This window comes from Saccopteryx bilineata, chromosome 3 (genome assembly GCF_036850765.1).
Source record: "Saccopteryx bilineata isolate mSacBil1 chromosome 3, mSacBil1_pri_phased_curated, whole genome shotgun sequence".
Lineage (NCBI taxonomy): Eukaryota > Metazoa > Chordata > Mammalia > Chiroptera > Emballonuridae > Saccopteryx > Saccopteryx bilineata.
This window is the reverse complement of record NC_089492.1, coordinates 294,290,066-294,311,435: the sequence shown is the minus strand read 5'-3', so window position 1 is coordinate 294,311,435 and position 21,370 is coordinate 294,290,066. Positions and strand designations below refer to the sequence as shown.

Below are 21,370 nucleotides of genomic sequence, written 5' to 3'. Positions count from 1 at the left end.
CCCATTTGCTTCTCCACCCCTCCGCCGCGCTTTCCTCTCTGTCTCTCTCTTCCCCTCCCGCAGCCAAGGCTCCATTGGAGCAAAGATGGCCCGGGCGCTGGGGATGGCTCTGTGGCCTCTGCCTCAGGCGCTAGAGTGGCTCTGGTCGCAACATGGCGACGCCCAGGATGGGCAGAGCGTCGCCCCTGGTGGGCGTGCCGGGTGGATCCCGGTCGGGCGCATGCGGGAGTCTGTCTGACTGTCTCTCCCTGTTTCCAGCTTCAGAAAAATGGAAAAAAAAAAAAAAAAAGAAAGAAGTCCAACCTTCATTACCATCAGAGAGTTCACACTGGAGAAAGGCCTTTTGAGTGCACTGAATGTGGAAAATCTTTTATCAGTAGTACTGATTTTCGTTATCAGAGAATTCACACTGGAGAAAGGCCTTATGAGTGCAGTGTATGTGGGAAGTCTTTTACCATCAATTCTCTCTTGTGTAAGCACATGAGAGTTCACATTAGAGGACAATCTTAAATGTATCACAAATGTACAGGGTTTTTTTGTTTTTGTTTTGTTTTTTTAAATTTTTATTTATTTTTTTACAAAGACAGAGAGTGAGTCAGAGAGAGGGATGGACAGGGATAGACAGACAGGAACGGAGAGAGATGAGAAGCATCAATCATTAGTTTTTCATTGCGCGTTGCAACACTTTAATTGTTCATTGATTGCTTTCTCACATGTGCCTTGACCGCGGGCCTTCAGCAGACTGAGCAACCCCTTGCTGGAGCCAGCGACCTTGGGTCCAAGCTGGTGAGCCTCGCTCAAACCAGATTAGCCCCGCACTCAAGCTGGCGACCTCGGGGTCTCGAACCTGGGTCCTTCCGCATCCCAGTCCGATGCTCTATCCACTGCGCCACCACCAGGTCAGGCAAATGTACAGTATTTTTAATAAGTGTTAACAATAGTGTAGGTAACTCTGAGTCTCCATTTGGCTCATTTTAATTATATGCACCCATATGTCAGTGGCATGGAGATTTTCCATAAGACTTTTTTTTTTTTTTTTCCCCCAAAGCCAGGAACGGGGAGGCAGTTAGACTCCCGCATGTGCCCGACCAGGATCCACCCGGCATGCCCACCAGGGGGCGATGCTCTGCCCATCTGGGGCATCGCTCTGTTGAGACCAGAGCCACTCTAGCGCCTGAGGCAGAGGCCACGGAGCCATCCTCAGCGCCCGGGCAAACTTTGCTCCAGTGGAGCCTCTGCTATGGGAGAGGAAGAGAGAGACAGAGAGGAAGGAGAGGGGGAGGGGTGGAGAAGCAGATGGGCGCTTCTCTTGTGTGCCCTGGCCGGGAATCGAACCCGGGACTCCTGCACGTCAGGCCGACGCTCTACCACGGCCAGGGCCTCCATAAGATTTTTTAGGTGGGAAGCATGTGTGTCTATGTTGTACTTTCTAGGCTTCCAAAACCCTTGCCAGATTAATATCTTTGCAGATTTCTGTGATCAAATGTATTTCACCTGTACCATCTAGCAGGTGTCCACTGTTTACATCATTCATCATCCTAATGTCTTTAGAGAAGCTCATGTTTTCCTCTGATTTGTTGGAGGAAATTATAGGTAGTGTGAGCTGTTAGAGGATCAGCATTTATTTAACTCTGATAAGTTGTGACGGGACCTGACTCAGTGTTGACCGCAGAGAACATCATCTGCGTTCAGCTGGCAGCTTGCAGATGGAATTGCCTTTTCAGGGACCTGGTTTCCTTAATATCTGTGATGAATATTTCCAGTGTTGATGTCACCAATGCAAGAAATGCCAGAGCCATTTTACATGTCCCATTGGCTTGTATAATAATGCAGGCCCATTTATTTGACTTCTCTTTAATATTGGATATTTTATTTACTGTATCATTTAGATTATAGTAGATTTCAGCTCTAGAGGCATGAATAGGTCAAGAACTTTTACATGGGTCTCAAACTTTCTCTGCCTTCGAAAGTACAATGTGGTGCTGAAATCAGCTTTTGCCATATTTTTATGGTTGCCCATATCCACCCAGAATAGCCTGCCAGATTCTGTGGCCCTCATGTGGAGCCTGGATGCCATGAGTTTTGGGAGACTCAGAGATTACTTTGAAGTGTTGAGAGGTGTCACAACATCAGTTGCATCTGAAAACACAGGACATTTTTCCTTGTTTACAAGCACTGCCAGTATTGAACGAATCATTTTTGAAAGTGTTGCCAAGGGCCATGTGTCCACTGTTTTTTTTATTCAGCGAGAGAAGGGGAGGCAGAGAGACTCTTGCATGCACCCTGACAGGGATCACCTGGCAAGCCCACAGAGGGGTGATGCTGTGCACATTTGGGATATTGCTCAGCAACTTAGCTCTTCTTAGTGCCTCAGGCAGATGCAATGGAGCCTTCCTTAGCACCCAGGGCCAACTTACTGTAATCAAGCCATGTCTGCAGGAGTAAGAGAGAGAGAGAAGCAAGAGGGGGAGAGGTAGAGAAGCAGACGGGTGCTTTTGTTGAGCGCCCTAACTGGGAATCGAATCATGGACATCAACATGCCAGGCTGACGCTTTACCACTGAGCCTACCAATAGGGCATCATGTGCCGTAATGTGTACAATTCCAAGGCTAATGGTCACTTGGTTGCAGAACTATAGGGATTAAAGAGGAACACCTGATTGCTACAGAAACACTGGCCCAATAGGTGTTGTAAGATTCTAAATCTAGGCACAGGCTAGATGGAATGTGACTTGTCTAAATGTGCGTCCAGAAATGTTTCTGTGAAAAGAACTGCAGGATCACTGTTTACACAAATTGTAGGGTTTCTTGCCATATTTTTCTTCTGTGACTAAAGTCATTATCATTGAAAATAAACCAGTGGTTTTGTAAATTTTTGTACCTTATCAGATATTGTGCCCAGGCAGGAAGCTAAGATAAAGAAAAGTATCTGTTGTCTACAGATACGGGTTTTTTTTTTTACCTAGGCAGCATTGCTATTGATTGAAAAACAGTCCTTCATTGTTTGGTATATTTAATGTCACTAAGGAAAGACTGACCCTTCAGAGGGCATGAGAATATGGATAAAACATAGTTACCAAATGTATTTTCCAATAATTATTGGGCAAATTGTTTTATATTTAGCTTCAGCATATGTGTGAAACTGTAACTCACCGTAGTCCTAATACTGACCATGTCTGTCACTGTGGGTTTAATTCATATCCTTTTACATTCCTCTCCCTGCCCTTCACAGCTCTCCAAGTATTCACCAATTTACTTTCTTTGCTTTTGTTTGTTTGTTTGTTTGTTTCTGAAGTGAGAAGCAAGGAGGCAGAGAGACAGACTCCAGCATGTTCCTGCCCAGGATTCACCTGACAAACCCATTAAAGGGCAGTTCTCTGCCCATCTGTGCGTTACTTTGTTGCAGCTGTAGCCATTCTAGGATCTGAGGCAAAGGCCATGGAGCCATCCTCTGTGCCGTGGCCAACTCTGCTCCAGTAGAGCCTTGGCTGTGAGAGGGGAAGAGAAAGAGAGGGGAAAAATAGGGGGAAGGGTGGAGGAGCAGATGGGCACTTCTCCTGAGTGCCCTGACAGGGAATCCAACCCGGTACTTCCACATGCCACATCGAAGCTCTACCACAGAGCCAACCAGCCAGGGCTGATTTACTTTCTAGTTTAATAGATCATTTTGCATTTCCCAGAATGTATATGATGTGAATAATACTACTTTTTCTGCTAATATTTATATTGCATAAATACTTAAGGATTTGCCTGACCAGGCAGTGGCGCAGTGGATAGAGCATCGGACTGGGATGCGGAAGGACCCAGGTTCGAGACCCCGAGGTCGCCAGCTTGAGCGCGGGTTCATCTGGCTTGAGCAAAAACTCACCAGCTTAGACCCAAGGTCACTAGCTTAAGCAAGGGTCACTCAGTCTGCTGAAGGCCCACGGTTAAGGCACATATGAGAAAGCAATCAATGAACAACTAAGGTGTTGCAATGAAAAACTGATGATTGATGATTCTCATCTCTCTCCGTTCCTGTCTGTCTGACCCTATCTATCCCTCTCTCTGACTCTCTCTCTCTGTCCCTGTAAACAAAAAACAAAACCTAACCTGCGCCTGACCTGTGGTGGCGCAGTGGATAAAGCGTCAACTTGGAATGCTGAGGTCGCTGGTTCAAAACCCTGGGCTTGCCCGGTCAAGGCACATATGGGAGTTGATGCTTCCTGCTCCTCCCCCCTTTCTCTCTCTCTCTCTGTCTCACTCTCTCTCCTCTCTAAAATAAATTTAAAAGAAAATTTAAAAAAAAAAGCAATTCTTCTAAAAAAACAAAACAAAAACCTAGCCCATGGCCTTTGGCTGGCTCAGTGCATAGAGCATTGGCCCAACATGTAGATAACCTGGGTTCCATCCCCAGTCAGGGCACACATGAAGCCAGCATCTGCTACTGTTTTTCTTCCTCTCCCCCTTCTCTGTCTCCTCCTCCCTGCAGCCTGTGGCCTAACTGGTTCAATTGCCCCAAGCACTGAAGATAGCTTGATTGATATGAGCACCAGCCCAAGATTGGGGTTGTCAGGTGGTGGCTCCAAGTTAGGGCACCTGTTGGAGTCTGTCTAGCTCCCTTCTTCTCACTTAAAAAAAAAGCTACCCCTTGCCTGACCAAGCGGTGACGCAGATGATAGAGCGACGGACTGGGATGCCGAGGACCCAGGTTCAAGACCCCAAGGTCGCCAACTTGAGCGCGGGCTCATTTGGTTTGAGCAAAGCTCACCAGCTTAGACCTAAGGTCGCTAGCTTAAGCAAGGGTCACTCAGTCTGCTGAAGGACCACGGTTAAGGCACATATGAGAAAGCAATCAATGGGGAAAAAAACAATGAACAACTAAGGTGTCGCAATGCGCAACGAGAAACTAATGAAGAAAAAAAAAAAAAAAGCTACCCTATGAGTCAAAAAAAAAACTGCCTGACCTGTGATGGCGCAGTGGGATAAAGCATTGACCTGGAAACACTAAGGTTACCAGTTCAAAACCCTGGGCTTACCTGGTCAAGGCACATAGGGGAGTTGATGCTTCCTGCTCCTCCCCCTACTCTCCCCCTTTCCATCCGTCTCCTGTCTGGAAAAAAAAAATGGAATAAAGTCTTAAAATATTCTATGTTATAGTAAATTATAAGGTAACAGGTGCTGTAGAAATGTAAGAGAAAAAAAAAAAGAAAGAAAAATGTAACAGCAGCACCAGGAATGAGAAACGTGGTTCCTGAAGGTTTTAAGGGCTCATATTTAAATGAGAGAAGAAAGATTCAATTACATCTGGAAGATATTCCATGAATAAGAAAAAATTAACACAATTTTCTCTTGTTTACCATTTGGTTGAGTGTCCAAACACTTATATGAATGTTGTGCCATTTGCAGGATGCTGGGGAATCTAAATTTTTTTAGAAGTTTTTATAATTTCCAGTAAGACTAGATTTTTCTTAACTCTTTCATTAGCTAGTTTTAATGTTTTTAAATTTTTTGTTTATTTATTTATTTATTTATTTTTTGTATTTTTCTGAAGCTGGAAACGGGGAGAGACAGTCAGACAGACTCCCGCATGCGCCCGACCGGGATCCACCCGGCACGCCCACCAGGGGCGACGCTCTGCCCCTCCAGGGCGTCGCTCTGCCGAGACCAGAGCCACTCTAGTGCCTGGGGCAGAGGCCAAGGAGCTATCCCCAGTGCCCAGGCCATCTTTGCTCCAATGGAGCCTTGGCTGCGGGAGGGGAAGAGAGAGACAGAGAGGAAGGAGGGAGGGGTGGAGAAGCAAATGGGCACTTCTCCTATGTGCCCTGGCCCGGAATCGAACCCGGGTCCCCCGCACGCCAGGCCGACGCTCTACCGCTGAGCCAACTGGCCAGGGCCAATTTTTGTTTATTTTGGTGTGATATTTGCTCAAAAAAATTAAATAGATTTTGTGCAGAAGTATTCATTTTTTATACTTATTATATATATACATAGGCATAGTTTTTTAATTATAAAATTTTATTTGGGCCCTAGCTGGTTGGCTCAGCGGTAGAGCGTCGGGATGGCGTGCAGGAGTCCCGGGTTCGATTCCCGGCCAGGGCACACAGAAGAAGCGCCCATCTGCTTCTCCAACCCTCCCCCTCTCCTTCCTCTCTCTCTCTTCTCCCGCAGCTGAGGCTCCATTGGAGCAAAGATGGCCCAGGCGCTGGGGATGGCTCTGTGGCCTCTGCCTCAGGCGCTAGGATGGCTCTGGATGCAACACAGTGATGCCCCAGATGGGCAGAACATCACCCCCTGGTGGGCATGCCGGGTGGATCCCGGTTGGGCGCATGCAGGAGTCTGTCTGACTGCCTCCCTGTTTCCAGCTTCGGAGAAATGAAAAAAAAATTTTTTTTATTTGATTTTAAAGTTAGTGTTCCTGCGTGACCTGTGGTATCTCAGTGGATAAAGCCTTGACCTGGAATGCTGAGGTTGCTGGTTTGAAATGCAAGCTTGCTTGGTCAGGGCACATAGGAGAAGCAACTAATTGATGCATCCTGCTCCTCCCCCCTTCTCTCTCTCCTCTCTAAAATTAATAAACTCTTTTTAAGAAGATACATAGGGGAATTAAATTTATTTTTAAAAAAGTTTATGTTCACAATATCCCTTTGAGAATGGCAGAGTATCATATCACCACTCATGTTTTGGTTTTTTTTAACAAAGAGAGAGGGATACATAGGGATAGACAGGAAGGGAGAGAAATGAGAAAAATCAATTCTTTGTTGCCTCTCCTTAGCTTTTCATTGATTGCTTTCTCATGTGCCTTGAAGGGGGGCTAAAACAGACTGGGTGACCCCTAGTGAAGTCATCAACCTTGTGCCCAACCTGGCACCCTCAAGGTTTTAAACCTGTGTTTCTGTGTCCCAGTTCGATTGTCTATGCACTGTGCCACCACCTGTTCATGCTCACGACACATATTAAATGTTTGAATAAACTGACCAGTTGCCTGACCTGTGGTGGCGCAGTGGATAAAGCCTTGACCTGGAATGCTGAGGTCGCCAGTTTGAAACCCACATATGGGTCAAGGCACATATGGGAGTTGATGCTTCTGCTCCTTCCCACTTTCTTTCTCTCTCTCTCTCTTCTCTGAAATGAGTAAATAAAATTAAAAAAAAAATTTTTTTTAAACTGGCCAGTCATGGTACAGTGAATAGAGCATTGACCTGGGACTCTCAGGACCCAGGTTTGAAAACCTGATGTTGGTGGCTTGAAGCCTAAGATCGCTGGCTTGAGCCCATGGTCACTGGCTTGAGCAAGATGTCACTGGCTCAGATGGAGCACCTGGAGGCTTGATATCTCAGCTCCAACCTATTGGTGTCAGCATTAACAAATCAAAACTAGGAAACAGCTTGTTAACCGAGCTTTTTATGGACATTTTCAAAACGTCATTGAGATAAGGACCCTCGAATTTCCTGGCAATACACGTGGGGTAGTCCTGGCGTCAGTGCGAGAAGACAGAATCACCGCCTTGGAGTGCAGGAACTACATTACCCAGAAGGAGGTGCGCCGACGACCGCAGATTGCGTCAGGGAAGGCTCCAAAACGGCGTTTCCGCTCAGGCACAAGGCTTAGGGGAGGGACTTCCGTGGTTCTTCGGGCTTGTGGTTGGTCTCTTCTCAAGGTCAGTCTGCGCTTCCGGAGCGCTAAGTCGCCGTGGAGATCGTGGGGAGGGAAGGCGCGAGATCCGGGAGTCGTGGTCCCCGGCTCGCTAACGGAAGTGTGAGTCTTGGCGACGCCGCCCCAGGCGACCTGCTCCAGGGCCAGGACCTGGACCGCCTCGCCCTGAGCCACCTCCTCGTCTGCCACTCCGCCCCGCTTCCGAGTTCCCAAAGGCGATGGCGGCGTCCGCGCTACGGCGCGGGACTGAGGTAAGTGCGGAACTGGGCAAATGAGTTTGGAAAATTTGTTTTTAGTTTCCTCACTTTTCTTGTTAAAAGTGGTGGCCCTGGCCGGTTGGCTCAGCATTAGGGCGTCGGCCCGGCGTGTGGAAGTCCCGGGTTTGATTTCCAGGCAGGGAACACAGGAGAAGTGCCCATCTGCTTCTCCACTCTCCCCCCCCTCTCCTTTCTCTCTCTCTCTTCCCCTTTCGCAGCCAAGGCTCCTTTGGAGCGAAGTTGGCCCGGGCACTGAAAATGGTGCCTTGTCCTCTGGCTCAGGCACTAGAATGTTTCCAGCAGCAGCAGAGCAACGTCCCTGAAGTGCAGAGCATCGCCCCCTGGTGGCCATGGCGGGTGGATCCCGGTGGGGCGCAAGCGGGAGTCTTGATCTGTCTTCCTTCCCCCCTCTTCTTACTTAGAAAAACTTACCCCCCCCCAAAAAAAAATGGCGCTGGGCAGTTCAGCGTGTGGCAGCTGATTGCAAATTGCTCTTTGCGTTCCTGCTTGCGAAGCGCCATTGTTTGATGGGGAAGAGATTTTTCCCGCCAGAAAGTTTGGAAGGAAAGAACAGAAGTGGAAAAGATATTCTTCCCTCACAGCAGGATTTCTTTTTCCTCCCCGTGAGGAAGAGGGGCGGGCCCCCTTTTCCCTAAGAAGGAAGAAACAAAAAGAATACAAAGGAAAGGACCCAGCAGGGGTAACTCATTCAGCCAGTGATAAGTCAACTACATCCCATAGTTGTCATTATGAGTGCTTAAGAGTCACTTACAATACAAAGCAAGAATAGCAGAATATGTATTTAACTATGGCCAGGGATCTAGAAACCCCTTGCCCCTTTCTGACCCCACTGAAACTTTCCCTCCACTCTCTTTTACTACTGGGAAAATTTAAAAGAAATCACATGCCCGTTGCTTAGACACTGTAAAGGTATATAACCTGTAAGAAAATCAAATTCAGGAAGTTCATATTTTAGAGCTACATGCTACACGAGCTCCACTGGCTTTAATAAATTCTCATTCCTTTATAAAAGTTATCTGAGCCTGACCAGGCAGTGGTACAGTTGATAGAGCATCAGACTGTGATTCAGAGAACCCAGGTTCCAGACCCCAAGCCTGCCAGCTTGAACCCAAGTTCACTCGCTTGAGCAAGGGGGCACTAGGTCTGCTGTAGCCCCCTGGTAAAGGCACGTATGAGAAAGCAATCAATAAACAGCTAAGGTGCTGCAATAAAGAATTGATGCTTCTCATTTCTCTCTCTGTCTGGCTATCCCTCTCTCTGTCTCTCTCATGGAGGAGAAAAGAAAGAATGTTATCTGTCCTCCCTTGGGTTGCTTCCTGGTACATCTGATTTCTTGCTCTCAAGGGTGGCTTTCTTGTGGCTTTCCGGTCTAGGGAGACACCAATAAACAGAATAGCCAACCATCCTTGGGCTCTACTGTTTCTTTACCTTCTGCCTGAATTCATTGAGACACCTGCATGTGAATGGTCACGATGGTGGCGGCCCTTGGAATTACAAGCAGACAGTCACGTCTTGACTGGGAGGCAGGGGCCTATACTTTCATTCTTAGGGTCATTGGAACCATAGAAGTTTGTGAACAAAGAGGGACAGGGGTTTTTAAGGCATTTTAAAATCTTGCTGAGAAGAGAGAGAACAGACTGCAATGGGGTGGTGAGGACAGTGAGGCCCCAGGAGTTGAGCCCTTGTATAAGGTCACAGAGCTGGGAAGAGGGAGCACTGAGGACTGATTCCCAGAAAAAAAGGGTTTGCTAGAGGTCAATAGACTCCAGAACTGGTCAGGGAATAGTGGTTGTGTCTTCCCACTGGTTCCAAAGGTTGAAAAACCACTTATGTAAATTACACAAGTCAGGATTGGGTGTCAGCGATTCCCTCTGGTCCTGACACCACCTTGTAATGTCTGGGATCCTGGTGCCTCTGTTACAGGGATCAAAGGAGGACAAAACCGCCCAGACAACCTGATGAAAGAAGTAGGATTTATTTAGCTCTCAAAGGTGCATGACCCCAAAAGAGGCAACAAAACACGTGCTCCCTGAAGTTAGATTTCTTACATATTATATACCAGTGATGGGCAATCTTTTGAGTTTGGTATGTCAAAATTCACCAAAAAACCGAGCATAGCTTGGATGATGTGTCACTTTGAGGAAAAAAACCCATAATTTCGCAATATTTATAGTTTAAATAAAAAATGTATAATTGTAATATATAACTATTTAATAAACCAAAAACTAATTATTTAACTTATCTGCTTAGTGACTTCTTTCTTCATCTGTCAGTCGGTTTCTTTTGTTGGTCTTGATATTATTTAACTTGTGTGGGGTGCCCTGAACTAAGATAAGTGAGGGTGAGGGAAAATTCTTTAACTAACCTGCCTATTAGTGACTTTTGTTGCTGAATTTCATTGGCTAAGTCTTCAATTGAAGGTTGGTATTTTGTATGCTTCAAGCCCAAGGAAGTGCTACTAACTTCATCTGTCAATCTGTTTCTTTTGTTGGTTTTGATGTTATTTAACACTGAGAATAAGGTCTAACAAAAGTATGTAGAGGGAAAAATTGTGAGTAAAGCCATTGCTATATTTTTCAGGGTGCTAAAAGTGTCTGGTAATCAGTTCCAGACGCTCCAAATTTCCTGTTCGTAGTAGCACTTCTTTTGATTCTCCAAGCGGCACCTTTCCATATTCTCAAGCTTTGACCTCAAGTGGACAAACACCTGAGCCCAGATGCTGTCTTGAAATTCTGCAAGTTGCATCTTATGTAAATTAAGATGGCTGCCGCTATTTCTAATGGTGGGAAACGGCACCCATAGCACAGGCCCTCACCTCTCCCAGCCTCCCCCTCACTTATCTCAGTAATGAAGGTCAATTAGAAATCCAAGACACCCCAGAACAGTAGATTGGATGATGGTTGCTGTGGTTATGTGGTTGCTAGTAATGGCGATCACAGGGCCCCCAGAGATGCGTCCCCTGCAGCATTCCGCTGCTCCCTGCTCCGCTGGCCAGAAGTGAGGTCAAAGACCCCCTAATGGCCTAACCGGAAGTCCCAGAACTAGACGCTCTGTACTGGAGTTCTGTTGTTTTGGCTTACAGACCTTCGGCATAGAGTGTCTACACTACAGCAAATGTTTTATCCTTGGCTACTGCACCTGGCCGTGCAGGAGCCGAGGATGAAACATCCTTCTTGGCATGCGGCCCCATAGTTCTTTGGTATGCAGCAGCATGCAGCCACGTGTCATAGGTTCGCCATCACAGTTATATACCTATACAGCATTAGCTTTCACGTGACAAATGCCAGATTTCTATGACTTATTTGTTTGCTGGTCTACATGACTTTCATGTCTTAGGGTGGGGAAGGAGAGAGGAGGTTGGAGGGTCTGTCCTTGATAAACTTTTCATTCCTTTTATTGGAGCTGCAATTTTATTTCAAGGAACTGATAACAAGCAAGGTCCATACAAATGGTTTATTATTTTTCAGACTTTTCTGTCTGGCCTTGTTCCCTCAGTCAAGAACACTGAGGTCACAGGCTGGAGTATAAGATCCCAGACATTGCAGGCTCCCCTTTCTTCTGCATTCTTCTGGTTTCTCCTTCCTCACCTCCAGAATGTTTTCTTGGTATTTTCTCAGTTTTTGGATGTGGAAATCAATGCAGTACCCTCAAGCCCAGTGTCCTGAGTGTAGGCCACAGGTAAAATGACCGTGCCCCAACTTTTGGTGATAAATGTAAACAGATATGGAAGGTTAACCCAGGGAGAGTCACCAGCATGTCAAAATGCTTGTAGATGCCACTGAGTTGAGAATAGGTAGCACATGTTTCCATTCTTTGTGTTCAAAACAAAGAGCAGGGAACTCTAGATTAAGACCTGTAAAATGGCAAAGTGACAGTGTTGGCATCTACAGTATTATGGAGATAATGGAGCATTTGCATAGGATAAAGGAGTGGGTCTCTCCTGGGTTTAACAGGCTCTATATGGCCGCACAGTGGAGGACAGATAATGGGGTTAAGGGAGTGGCAGGAGCTCAGGAGAAAACAAGTGCTGTGACCATAGGAGTGCTGATGGACCAGAGTCGTTGCCATGGTTCAGTTTTTTTCTTTTTGTGACAGAGACAGACAGAGGGACTTATAGGGACAGACAGACAGAAAGGGGAAGAGATGAAAAGCGTCGATTCTTAGTTGCGGTACCTTAGTTGTTCATTGATTGCTTTTACATATGTGCCTGGACCTGGGCTATGAAAGGGGGCTACAGCAAAGCGAGTGACCTTAGAGTCAAGCCAGCAACCATGGAGTCATTTTTATGATCCCACAATCAATCCAGCGACTCCACGCTCTAGCCAGCGATCTTGGAATTTCAAACCTGGGTCCTTTGCATCCTAGTTCAGTGCTCTGTCCATTCCAGCACTGCCTGGTCATTTCCATGGTTCATGTTGTTAAAAGTAGGGCCCAGTAGAGTTTTAGACACTGCAATGGAGGGAGATAAAGGGAAGAGTTGGGGACAACACAGGAATTTTGGTTCTAGCAGCTAAAGTGATGGATGCTCCATCATCTGCTGGGTAAGATGGTAGTAGCTTAATTTTCCTTGGAAATATCAGAAGTGTTTTCTCGTCTGTGGTAAGACTCAGAAGGTATCAAGTGGGAAACTGAACACACAAATCTGGAAATTTGGGGAGGGATACAGGATGGAGATGTGCAAAAGCTGTGGTTTTTTGTTTAACAGGGTGGAGATGAGGTAGACATTCAGGAGGGAGTGCATATTGTGGTGGAAATGATTGCAAAAGCTTAGTGGTTTGACTCCTGGTCACCCAATTAGGGGTGCTCATCCTCACAAACACAGGTGAGGTAGAGAAGTGATAGTGGCATTAGAGTGGAGAGAGTGTGATTCCCCCAGGTGATCAAGGCTGGATGGGATCAGTGACAGTGCTGGCTGTAGAGGTCAAGAGGTATTTGAGAGGAAATGATACTGAGGGCAGGATCGTGCTTCACAGGAATTTTACCTTGTGCTTTGCTGGGTTCTGGCTAGTTTTTGCCTTGCTGATGGCTAAAGTCATAGGCAAATATGGTCATTTGGAAGTGGCATTGTGCCAGTAATAGAGACCATGTAATTGATTTTGTTAAGCCAAGTTTGAGCGGTGAGAAGAGGGTTGTGGGTTGTGAGGGGACAGTACGTAAACAGAGTGGAAAGGGGTCATTTCTTTGTGAAATTTCCGTTAGAATCTGGGTGGCAAATATTGTACCAGTGATCAGAAGTAGATAAGGAGGACATCAGAGCCTCATTTAGGGTTTTCCTCCATTTGGGATCCCTCAGAGGGTTTTGGTGTTTCAGAATCCTGCTTGAGTATATTAAGCGCTCTCTGGATACCATGTACCAAATTTATGGGTGAGTGCACAGAGATCCCTATGGTATGCAGCAGGAAGGTGGCAGCACTGAGAGAAACTTAGGTTTTAAATATGCGAAAGAGATAGAGATTACACAATGATGTGTACAGCTAGAGGATGTCTGAGAACCTGGTGTAAGAATTTAAGGAGTCTGACCAGGTGGTGGCACAGTGGATAGAGCGTCAGACTGGGATGCGGAAGATCCCAAGGTCACCAGCTTAAGCGCGGGCTCATCTGGTTTGAGCAAAAAGCTCACCAGCTTGGATGCGGCACTGAGAGCCGGGTCGTGGACTGCCATGGCACCGTGGCGACACGGCTGTGGTGTCGCCGCGCTGTCTGGACGAGGTGGGGAAAGCCACGGGCCGGCCGGAGAGCTTTCTCACGGTTCAAGATAAATTGGCATCAAACTTCACTTCCTTAACAAAAATACTTTACGACTTTAGTAAAGCACTGGAGAATGGCAATGTCCGTGGGAGTCCTTTACAGAAACTGGTGATAGATCATTTTGATGATGAGCAGATTTGGCAACAGCTGGAATTGCAGAATGAGCCGGCATTACGGTACTTTGAGAACGCCATGAATGAAACCATTGCGGATGAAGACATCAGTCTTCTTCCGGAGGGTGAAGGTGAAGAGCAGGAGTCTGAACAGGGTGGCTCGAAGATGGAGGCCAACGGCCAGGCAGACCCAGAACAAGGTGCGGAGGAGGAGGACGCAGCACACCTGAGTGGTGATGACCTCGAGGGGGAGGGGATGGCCGAACCCTCAAGCAGAGCTGACCTGAGGGAAAGCCCAGTTTTCAGTGACGAGGATTCTGACTTTAACTTTGATATCGGCAAACTGGAACAGCAGAGCAAGACGCAGAACAGAATGCCCTCAAAACCCAGAGAAAAGTCCATTGTGGACGACCGGTTCTTCAAACTTGCCGAAATGGAGACCTTTTTAGAAAACATGGAAAAGGAAGAGGAACGGAAAGACGCTGCTGAGGAAGAGGAGGAAGAGGAGGTTGCTCTATTTGAAGATGTTGGTTCTGACGCAGATGAGGGAGGACTGTTTGGAAGTCAGAAACTTAAGTCAGGTAAAAGTTCCAGAAACTTGAAATACAAAGATTATTTTGACCTAGTTGAAAGTGATGAAGATATAGCAGGTGCTCATGGTGGAGAACAGGGTTCAGATGAGGAATTGGAAGGAATTGCCAAAGAAGAGGAAGAAAATGCTGAGGAAGGAGAAGAAAGCATTTCGGAAATGGATGAAGAGAATGACCTTGAAGAAACTGAAGACAATAAGCAACATAAAGAAACCTCGAAAAGGGTGATGTTCGCCTTGCCAGAGGATGAGGAGACTGAGGATGCCAATACCTTAAATGTACAGAGAGATTCCACAGAAGTTAAATCCTCTTTTGAAATAAGACAGGAAAAGATGAACGAAAAAATTGTGTCTTTAGAGAAAGAGTTGCTGGAGAAAAAGCCGTGGCAGCTCCAGGGCGAGGTCACGGCGCAGAAGCGGCCAGAGAACAGCCTGCTGGAGGAGACCCTGCACTTCGACCACGCCGTCCGCATGGCACCTGTGATCACCGAGGAAACCACCCTTCAACTAGAGGACATCATCAAGCAGAGGATCAGAGATCAGGCCTGGGACGACATTGTCCGGAAGGAGAAGCCGAAGGAGGACGCGTACGAGTACAAGAAGCGGCTGACACTGGACCACAAGAAGAGCAAGCCGAGCCTGGCTGAGATCTTATGAGCAGGAGTGCATCAGACTCCACCAGCAAAAAACAGAAGAGGAAGAAAACCCCGAGCACATGGAAATTCAGAAGCTGATGGACTCCCTCTTCTTGAAGCTGGATGCCCTCTCGAACTTCTACTTCATCCCCAAGCTGCCCGTTCCAGAGATGAAAGTCGCCTCGAACCTGCCGGCCATCACCATGGAGGAGGTGGCGCCCGTGAGCGTCAGCAATGCGGCCCTCCTAGCATCAGAGGAAGTCAAGGAGAAAAACAAAGCCGGAGACATCAAATCCGGTGCGGAGAAAACAGCCACAGACAAGAAGCGCGAGCGGAGGAAGAGGAAACAGAGGAAGTGCGTGAAGCTGAAGGAGAAGGAAAAGTGGAGGAAACTCCTGGAAAAGGCCGGTGTGGGCCAGGCAGGGCGGCTCAGCAGGGCCGCTGCCACCGAGATGCTGAGGCAGCTGGCCCGGAATGGCCCGGGCCGCGCTGCTCAAGGATGAAGGCAGAGACAACGCCTTGAAGTCATCTCAGGCCTTCTTCTCCAAACTGCAAGATCAAGTGAAAATGCAGATCAGTGATGTGAAGAAGACAGAGAAGAAGAAGAAAAGACCAGACCTTTCTGTCCATAAGTTAAAGCTGTGATCTATTTTGGCTACGATGTAAATATGGATGTGTACATTCATATTCTGTCTGTCGTTCTGTTTCATAAATAAAGTCTTTGAGAACCTTAAAAAAAAAAGCTCACCAGCTTGGACACAAAGTCACTGGCTTGAGCAATGGGTTACTCGATCTGCTGAAGGCCCGCCGTCAAGGCACATATGAGAAAGCAATCAATGAACAACTAAGGTGTCACAATGAAAAACTGATAATTGATGCTCCTCATCTCTCTCCATTCCTGTCTGTCTGTCCCTAGCTATCCTCTCTGACTCTCTCTGTCTCTGTTAAAAAAAAAAAAAGGAATTTAAGGATAAAGCATAACCCACGTTTGGCTGTGGAATGGATGCATAATGTGGGATTCTCAGTGGAATTCCTTGGCAGGAAGAATGAGGTCCTTCAGCCATGGCCCTGAGATTAGATCACTGCTTTTCAATCTTTTTACACTTGGCGAATGGTGAAAATAGAATTATTGCTATAACATCAGGGTGGTTAACTTGCTTGTGGACCAACGTGAAATTCCTAGTGAATCGGTTCACGAACCCTCTCTTGAAAAACACTGCCTTGGGTCTCATTTCCCTGCCGTCCCTCTTAGGCCAGCTATTGTTGCTGAGGGGCAATAAGAGTCAGTAACCGGACTGGGCTGTCTCTGAACTGGAGAGGCCTGGAGGGAGTTGTGCATGGGGAAGATGTATAAGGAGTAGAATTGTGGGTTCTCAGAAATACTGTTCTAGTTTCATTTGTATTAATTCCTACAGGTCGGTATAACTTTCGGAGATATTGCCCTGTACTTCTCCAGGAAGGAATGGTGCCTTCTTAATGAGGCTCAGAGACGCCTGTACCTAGATGTGATGCTGGAGAACTTTGAGCTTATGTCCTCGCTGGGTAAGAGCTTCACTATCCCCAGTGACCTGGCCTAGGATTTGCATTTCCCTGTGCCTTCTAGTCCCTGGAGGATGCATGTGTTCACATGTGCACTGTGGGCACTACTTGCTTTTGCAATGTTCTGGGTACTTGCTGTCCTTGGTAGGGCTTGTTTGTTTGCACTTCACTCTCGTTGCAGCCTCATCACCTCATATACTGAACTCTTAAATTGGTGTTTATATCATGTGACCTAATATAATTGATTTTTATGGCTTTGAGTACATTCAGATTACTCCATCATGAAAAGTCATCCAGGAAGCCTTTTGTGGAAGAAAAAGTCATGGACCCAGCCTTTATTTTTGTGTCCCATTGTATGCTTGCATCTTTGCTGGGTGAGGTCTCCACTACTGACTGACTTTTCGGGCTGAGTAATGGGTAACTACCATTCTTTCAAAGTTTACCTTTTCTTAAAAATCATCACATAGAATTATGCCTACCTGTGACAGATGTTCATTTATGTTGAGAAATGTTCTTTCCTATAAGATCAACATGTAATTCACCAGCATTTTCTTTTGTTCAGGTTGCTGCTGTGGAGCAGAGGGTGTGGAGGCTGCCACTGAACAGAATGCATCTGAAAGGGTGTCACAGGCAAAGGATCCTAATCTGGCTTTGTCTTTTCAGAAGAGCCACCCCTGTGAGAGTTGTGGCCTTGTCTTGAGAGACATTTTCAACTTCGTTGAGCAGCAGGGATCACAGCTGTTGAAATGTGGTGCATGTGAAGAACTATTTTATTTCAGTACAAAGTGTCAGCACCATGAGGATCGGTATGTGAAAAAGAAGCATTTTGAAAGACATGTGGACAGAGTTTCACTTGCAAAAGGCCACAATTCCAATTTGTCCCAGATGCTTCTTACCTCCCAGGAGGTAGTACTGGACATCCTTACTGAATCAGGACATCTCCAACAACCTGCTACACGTACCAGGGACAGGCCAGATGAAACCTCAGTGTCTGGGATGACTTTGCATACGAGAAAATATTATCAGCAGAAAATTCACACAGGAGAAAGACCCTATGAGTGCAGTGAATGTCGGAAATCCTTTATTACAAAAAATGCTTTCCGTCGTCATCAGAGAGTTCACACTGGAGAAAGGCCTTATGAGTGCAGTGAATGTGGGAAATGTTTTATCAGGAACTCTGACCTTCGTTATCATCAGAGAATTCACACTGGAGAACGACCGTTTGAGTGCAGTGAGTGTGGAAAATCCTTTATTACAAACACTGCTTTCCATCGTCATCAGAGGATTCACACTGGAGAAAGGCCTTATGAGTGCATTGACTGTGGAAAATCTTTTTCCAGTAGCTGTGGTTTTCGTTATCATCAGAGAGTTCACACAGGAGAAAGGCCTTATGAGTGCACTGCATGTAGGAAATCCTTTATCTCAAAAGCTGCTTTCTGTCGTCATCAGAGGGTTCACACTGGAGAAAGGCCTTATGAGTGCCATGAATGTAGGAAATCTTTTATCAGGAAGTCCCACCTTCACTGTCATCAGAGAATTCACACTGGAGAAAGGCCTTATGAATGCAGGGAGTGTGGGAAATCTTTTTCAAGGAGTACTAGCTTTCATTATCATCAGAGAATTCACACTGGAGAAAGGCCATACAAGTGCCGTGAATGTGGGAAATCTTTTACCCAGAAGTCCCACCTTTGCTGTCATCAGAGAATTCACACTGGAGAAAGACCATATAAATGCCATGAATGTGGGAAATCTTTTATCCAGAAGTCCCAACTTTGCTATCACCAGAGAGTTCACACTGGAGAAAGACCATATGAGTGCCACGAATGTGGGAAGTCTTTTTCCAGTAGCAGTAACCTTCAGTGTCATCAGAGAACTCACACTGGAGAAAGGCCTTATAAGTGCAGTGAGTGTAGAAAATCCTTTCCCTTCAATTCTCAGCTTTCTAAGCACATGATGAGAGTTCACATTAGAGGACAATCTTAGATGTATTAGAAATGTACAGTTTTTTAGTGTTAACAACTCTGTAGGTAACTCTGAGGCTTCATTTGTGTAATTTTAATTATATGTACCCAAATGTCAACGGTATGGAGATTTTCCATAAATTTTCCTTAGTTGGGAAGCATGTGTGTCTGTGTTGTACTTTCTAAGGTGTCCAGGACTCTTGCTAGATTTATGTCTTTGCAAATTTCTGTGGCCAAAGTTATTTCACCTGTACCATCTAGCAGGTGTCCACTGTTTACATCAGCCACCATCCTAATGCCCTTAGAGAAGCTGATTTCTTCCTATGATTTGTCAGAATAAATTATAGGAAGTGTGAGGTATTAAAGAATCAGTATTTTTTTTTTCATTTTAGAGAGAAGAGAGAGAGAAAGGGAGGAGGAGCCGGAAGCATCAACTCCCATATGTGCCTTGACAAAGTAAGCCCAGGGTTTCGAACCAGTAACCTTAGTGTTCCAGGTCGATGCTTTATCCACTGCACCGCCATAGATCAGGTGGAATCAGCATTTCTTTAATGCTGATAAGTTGTTACAGGACCTGACTCAGTGTTGACCTAAGAGAACATCATCTGAGTTCAGTTGGCAGCTTGCGATGGACCACCTTTTCAGGGACCTGGTTTCCCTGAATACCTGTGATAAATATTTTCAATGTTGAAGTCACCAATGCAAGAAATGCCAGAGCCATGTTCCATTGGTTTGTAAAATAAGTAAAGCCCTTTTTTTTTTTTTTTTTTTTTTTGTATTTTTCTGAAGCTGGAAACAGGGAGAGACAGTCAGACAGACTCCCGCATGCGCCCGACTGGGATCCACCCGGCACGCCCACCAGGGGCGACGCTCTGCCCACCAGGGGGCGATGCTCTGCCGCGACCAGAGCCACTCTAGCGCCTGGGGCAGATGCCAAGGAGCCATCCCCAGCGCCCGGGCTATCTTTGCTCCAATGGAGCCTTGGCTGCGGGAGGGGAAGAGAGAGACAGAGAGGAAGGAGGGGGTGGGGGTGGAGAAGCAAATGGGCGCTTCTCCTATGTGCCCTGGCCGGGAATCGAACCTGGGTCCCCCGCACGCCAGGCCGACGCTCTACCGCTGAGCCAACCGGCCAGGGCCAGTAAAGCCCTTTTGTTTGAGTACTCTTTAATTTTGGATGTTTTATTTACTGCGTCATTTAGGGTATAAGTAGATTTTGGCTCTGGAGGCATGAAGAGATCAAGAACTTTTACACGGGTCTCAAACTTTCTCTGCCTTTGAAGGCACAGTGTGGTGCTGAAATCAACTTTTGCCGAATTGTCATTGTTGCTCATATCCTAGAAAAGAGTGCCAGGTTTTGTGGCCCTCGTCTGCAGCCTGGATGCCATGAGTTTTAGGAGACTCAGATATTATTTTGAAGTGTTAGTAGGTATCGCAAAATCAGGTGCCTCTGGGAACACATGACATTTTTTCTTGTTTACAAGCACTGCCTGTATTGGTGAAAGTGTTGCAAACAGCTGTGTGTCTTTTATTTTTGACTTCTGTGAGAAGGAGACAGAGAGACAAACTCCTGCATGCTCCCTGACTGGGATCTACCTGGCAATTTCACTAAGGGGCGATACTCTGCCTATTTGGGGCATTGCTCCATTGCTCAACAACCGAGCTCTTCGTAGTGCCTGAGGCAGATGCGATGCAGACCTCAGCACCCGGGGCCTATTCACTCTAATTGAGCCATGTATGCAGGAGTGGGAGAGAGAGAGAAGAGGGGAGATGGTAGAGAAGCAGATGGGTGCTTCTCCTGTGTGCATTGACCAGGAATTGAACCAGGGACATCAACATACCGGACTGATGCTTTAGCACTGAACCAGCCAGACAGGGAGCCTGCCTTGTGTTGTAATGTGTACAATTCTGTGACTAATAGTCACTTGGTTGCAGGAGCATAGGCATTAAAAAGGAACCACTGACTGCTACAGAAGCACTGGCCTAGAGGGGACCATATCTAGACACAGGCTAGATGGAATGTGCCTCTCCTGAATGTGCGTCCAGAAATATTTCTGGGAAAAAAACTCCAGGATCGGTGTCTACACAAATGGGAGGGGTTTCTGCTATGTTTATCTTTCATGGCTGAAGTCACTGTTACTGAAAATAAACAAAGGTGTTGTAAATTTTTGTACCTTATGAGCTATTGTACCAAGACAGGAATTTAAAGAAAACTGGTATCTATTTTATAGGGATACATTTTTGTGACCTAGCCACCATTGCTATTGATTGAAAGCTAGTTCTTCATTGTTTGTATATTTGATGTCACTGAAGAAAGACTGAGCCCCAGGGGGCATGAAGATATGACTTGAACAAAGAATTCACAAACTCATTTTTTGAAAGTTATTGGGCAGATTGTTTCATTTTGAACCTCAACATATCTGTGAAACTAAAGCTCCCCATAGTCCTAATACTGACCCTGTCTGTCACTGTGGGTTTACTTCGTATCTTTTATAATCTTTTCCTGCTCATCACAGCTCTCCAAGTAACCAGCGATTTACTATGTATTTTACTAGATCACTTCATTTTCTAGAATATATATGATGGGAATAAAACTACTTTTTCTGCTTATATTTATATTGTATAAGTCCTTAGGCATTCATTAATGTTATATAAGTAGCTCCTCTTTTTTTCCTGAGATATATCTTGATTGTATCATTATTTCTTTTTCTGTACATTTGTTCATGTACATTTGGTTATTTCTCATTTTTTAATATTGAAAACAAAGCTAGTGCAAACACTTGTGTATCATTTTATTTTTTAAGAGAGAGGGAGGGACAGATAGGGATAGATAGGAAGGGGGAGAGATGAGAAACATGTGTTCTTTGTTATGGCAC

General features: G+C 46.0%; 1 protein-coding gene and 1 pseudogene across 3 annotated transcripts; both read left to right on the top strand.

The window, feature by feature from the left end:
* Nucleotides 1–7,203: 7,203 nt before the first annotated feature.
* Nucleotides 7,204–19,242, top strand: LOC136331791 (zinc finger protein 211-like). Of its 3 annotated transcripts, none has more exons than XM_066270816.1 (3): nt 7,204–7,885; nt 16,413–16,539; nt 17,099–19,242. In XM_066270816.1, the coding sequence occupies exons 1-3, from the start codon at nt 7,853–7,855 to the stop codon at nt 18,517–18,519; spliced, it is 1,581 nt and encodes a 526-aa protein (XP_066126913.1). In that variant the 5' UTR covers nt 7,204–7,852; the 3' UTR covers nt 18,520–19,242. The 3 variants fall into 3 exon arrangements, with proteins under 3 accessions (XP_066126913.1, XP_066126916.1, XP_066126914.1); XM_066270819.1 differs by lacking the exon at nt 7,204–7,885 and adding an exon at nt 16,807–16,953 and having other exon boundaries at nt 16,412–16,539; XM_066270817.1 differs by lacking the exon at nt 7,204–7,885 and adding an exon at nt 16,798–16,953 and having other exon boundaries at nt 16,417–16,539.
* LOC136328796 (U3 small nucleolar ribonucleoprotein protein MPP10 pseudogene) lies at nt 13,274–15,643 on the top strand (annotated as a pseudogene).
* Nucleotides 19,243–21,370: the final 2,128 nt, after the last annotated feature.

Excerpts from the sequence above, each read along its gene's own strand:
- LOC136331791 (XM_066270816.1), top strand. The coding sequence starts at position 7,853 with ATGGCGGCGTCCGCGCTACGGCGCGGGACTGAG. Across the intron at positions 7,886-16,412 it reads CGCTACGGCGCGGGACTGAG|GTCGGTATAACTTTCGGAGA; the intron begins GTAAGTGCGGAA and ends TAATTCCTACAG. Across the intron at positions 16,540-17,098 it reads TGAGCTTATGTCCTCGCTGG|GTTGCTGCTGTGGAGCAGAG; the intron begins GTAAGAGCTTCA and ends TCTTTTGTTCAG.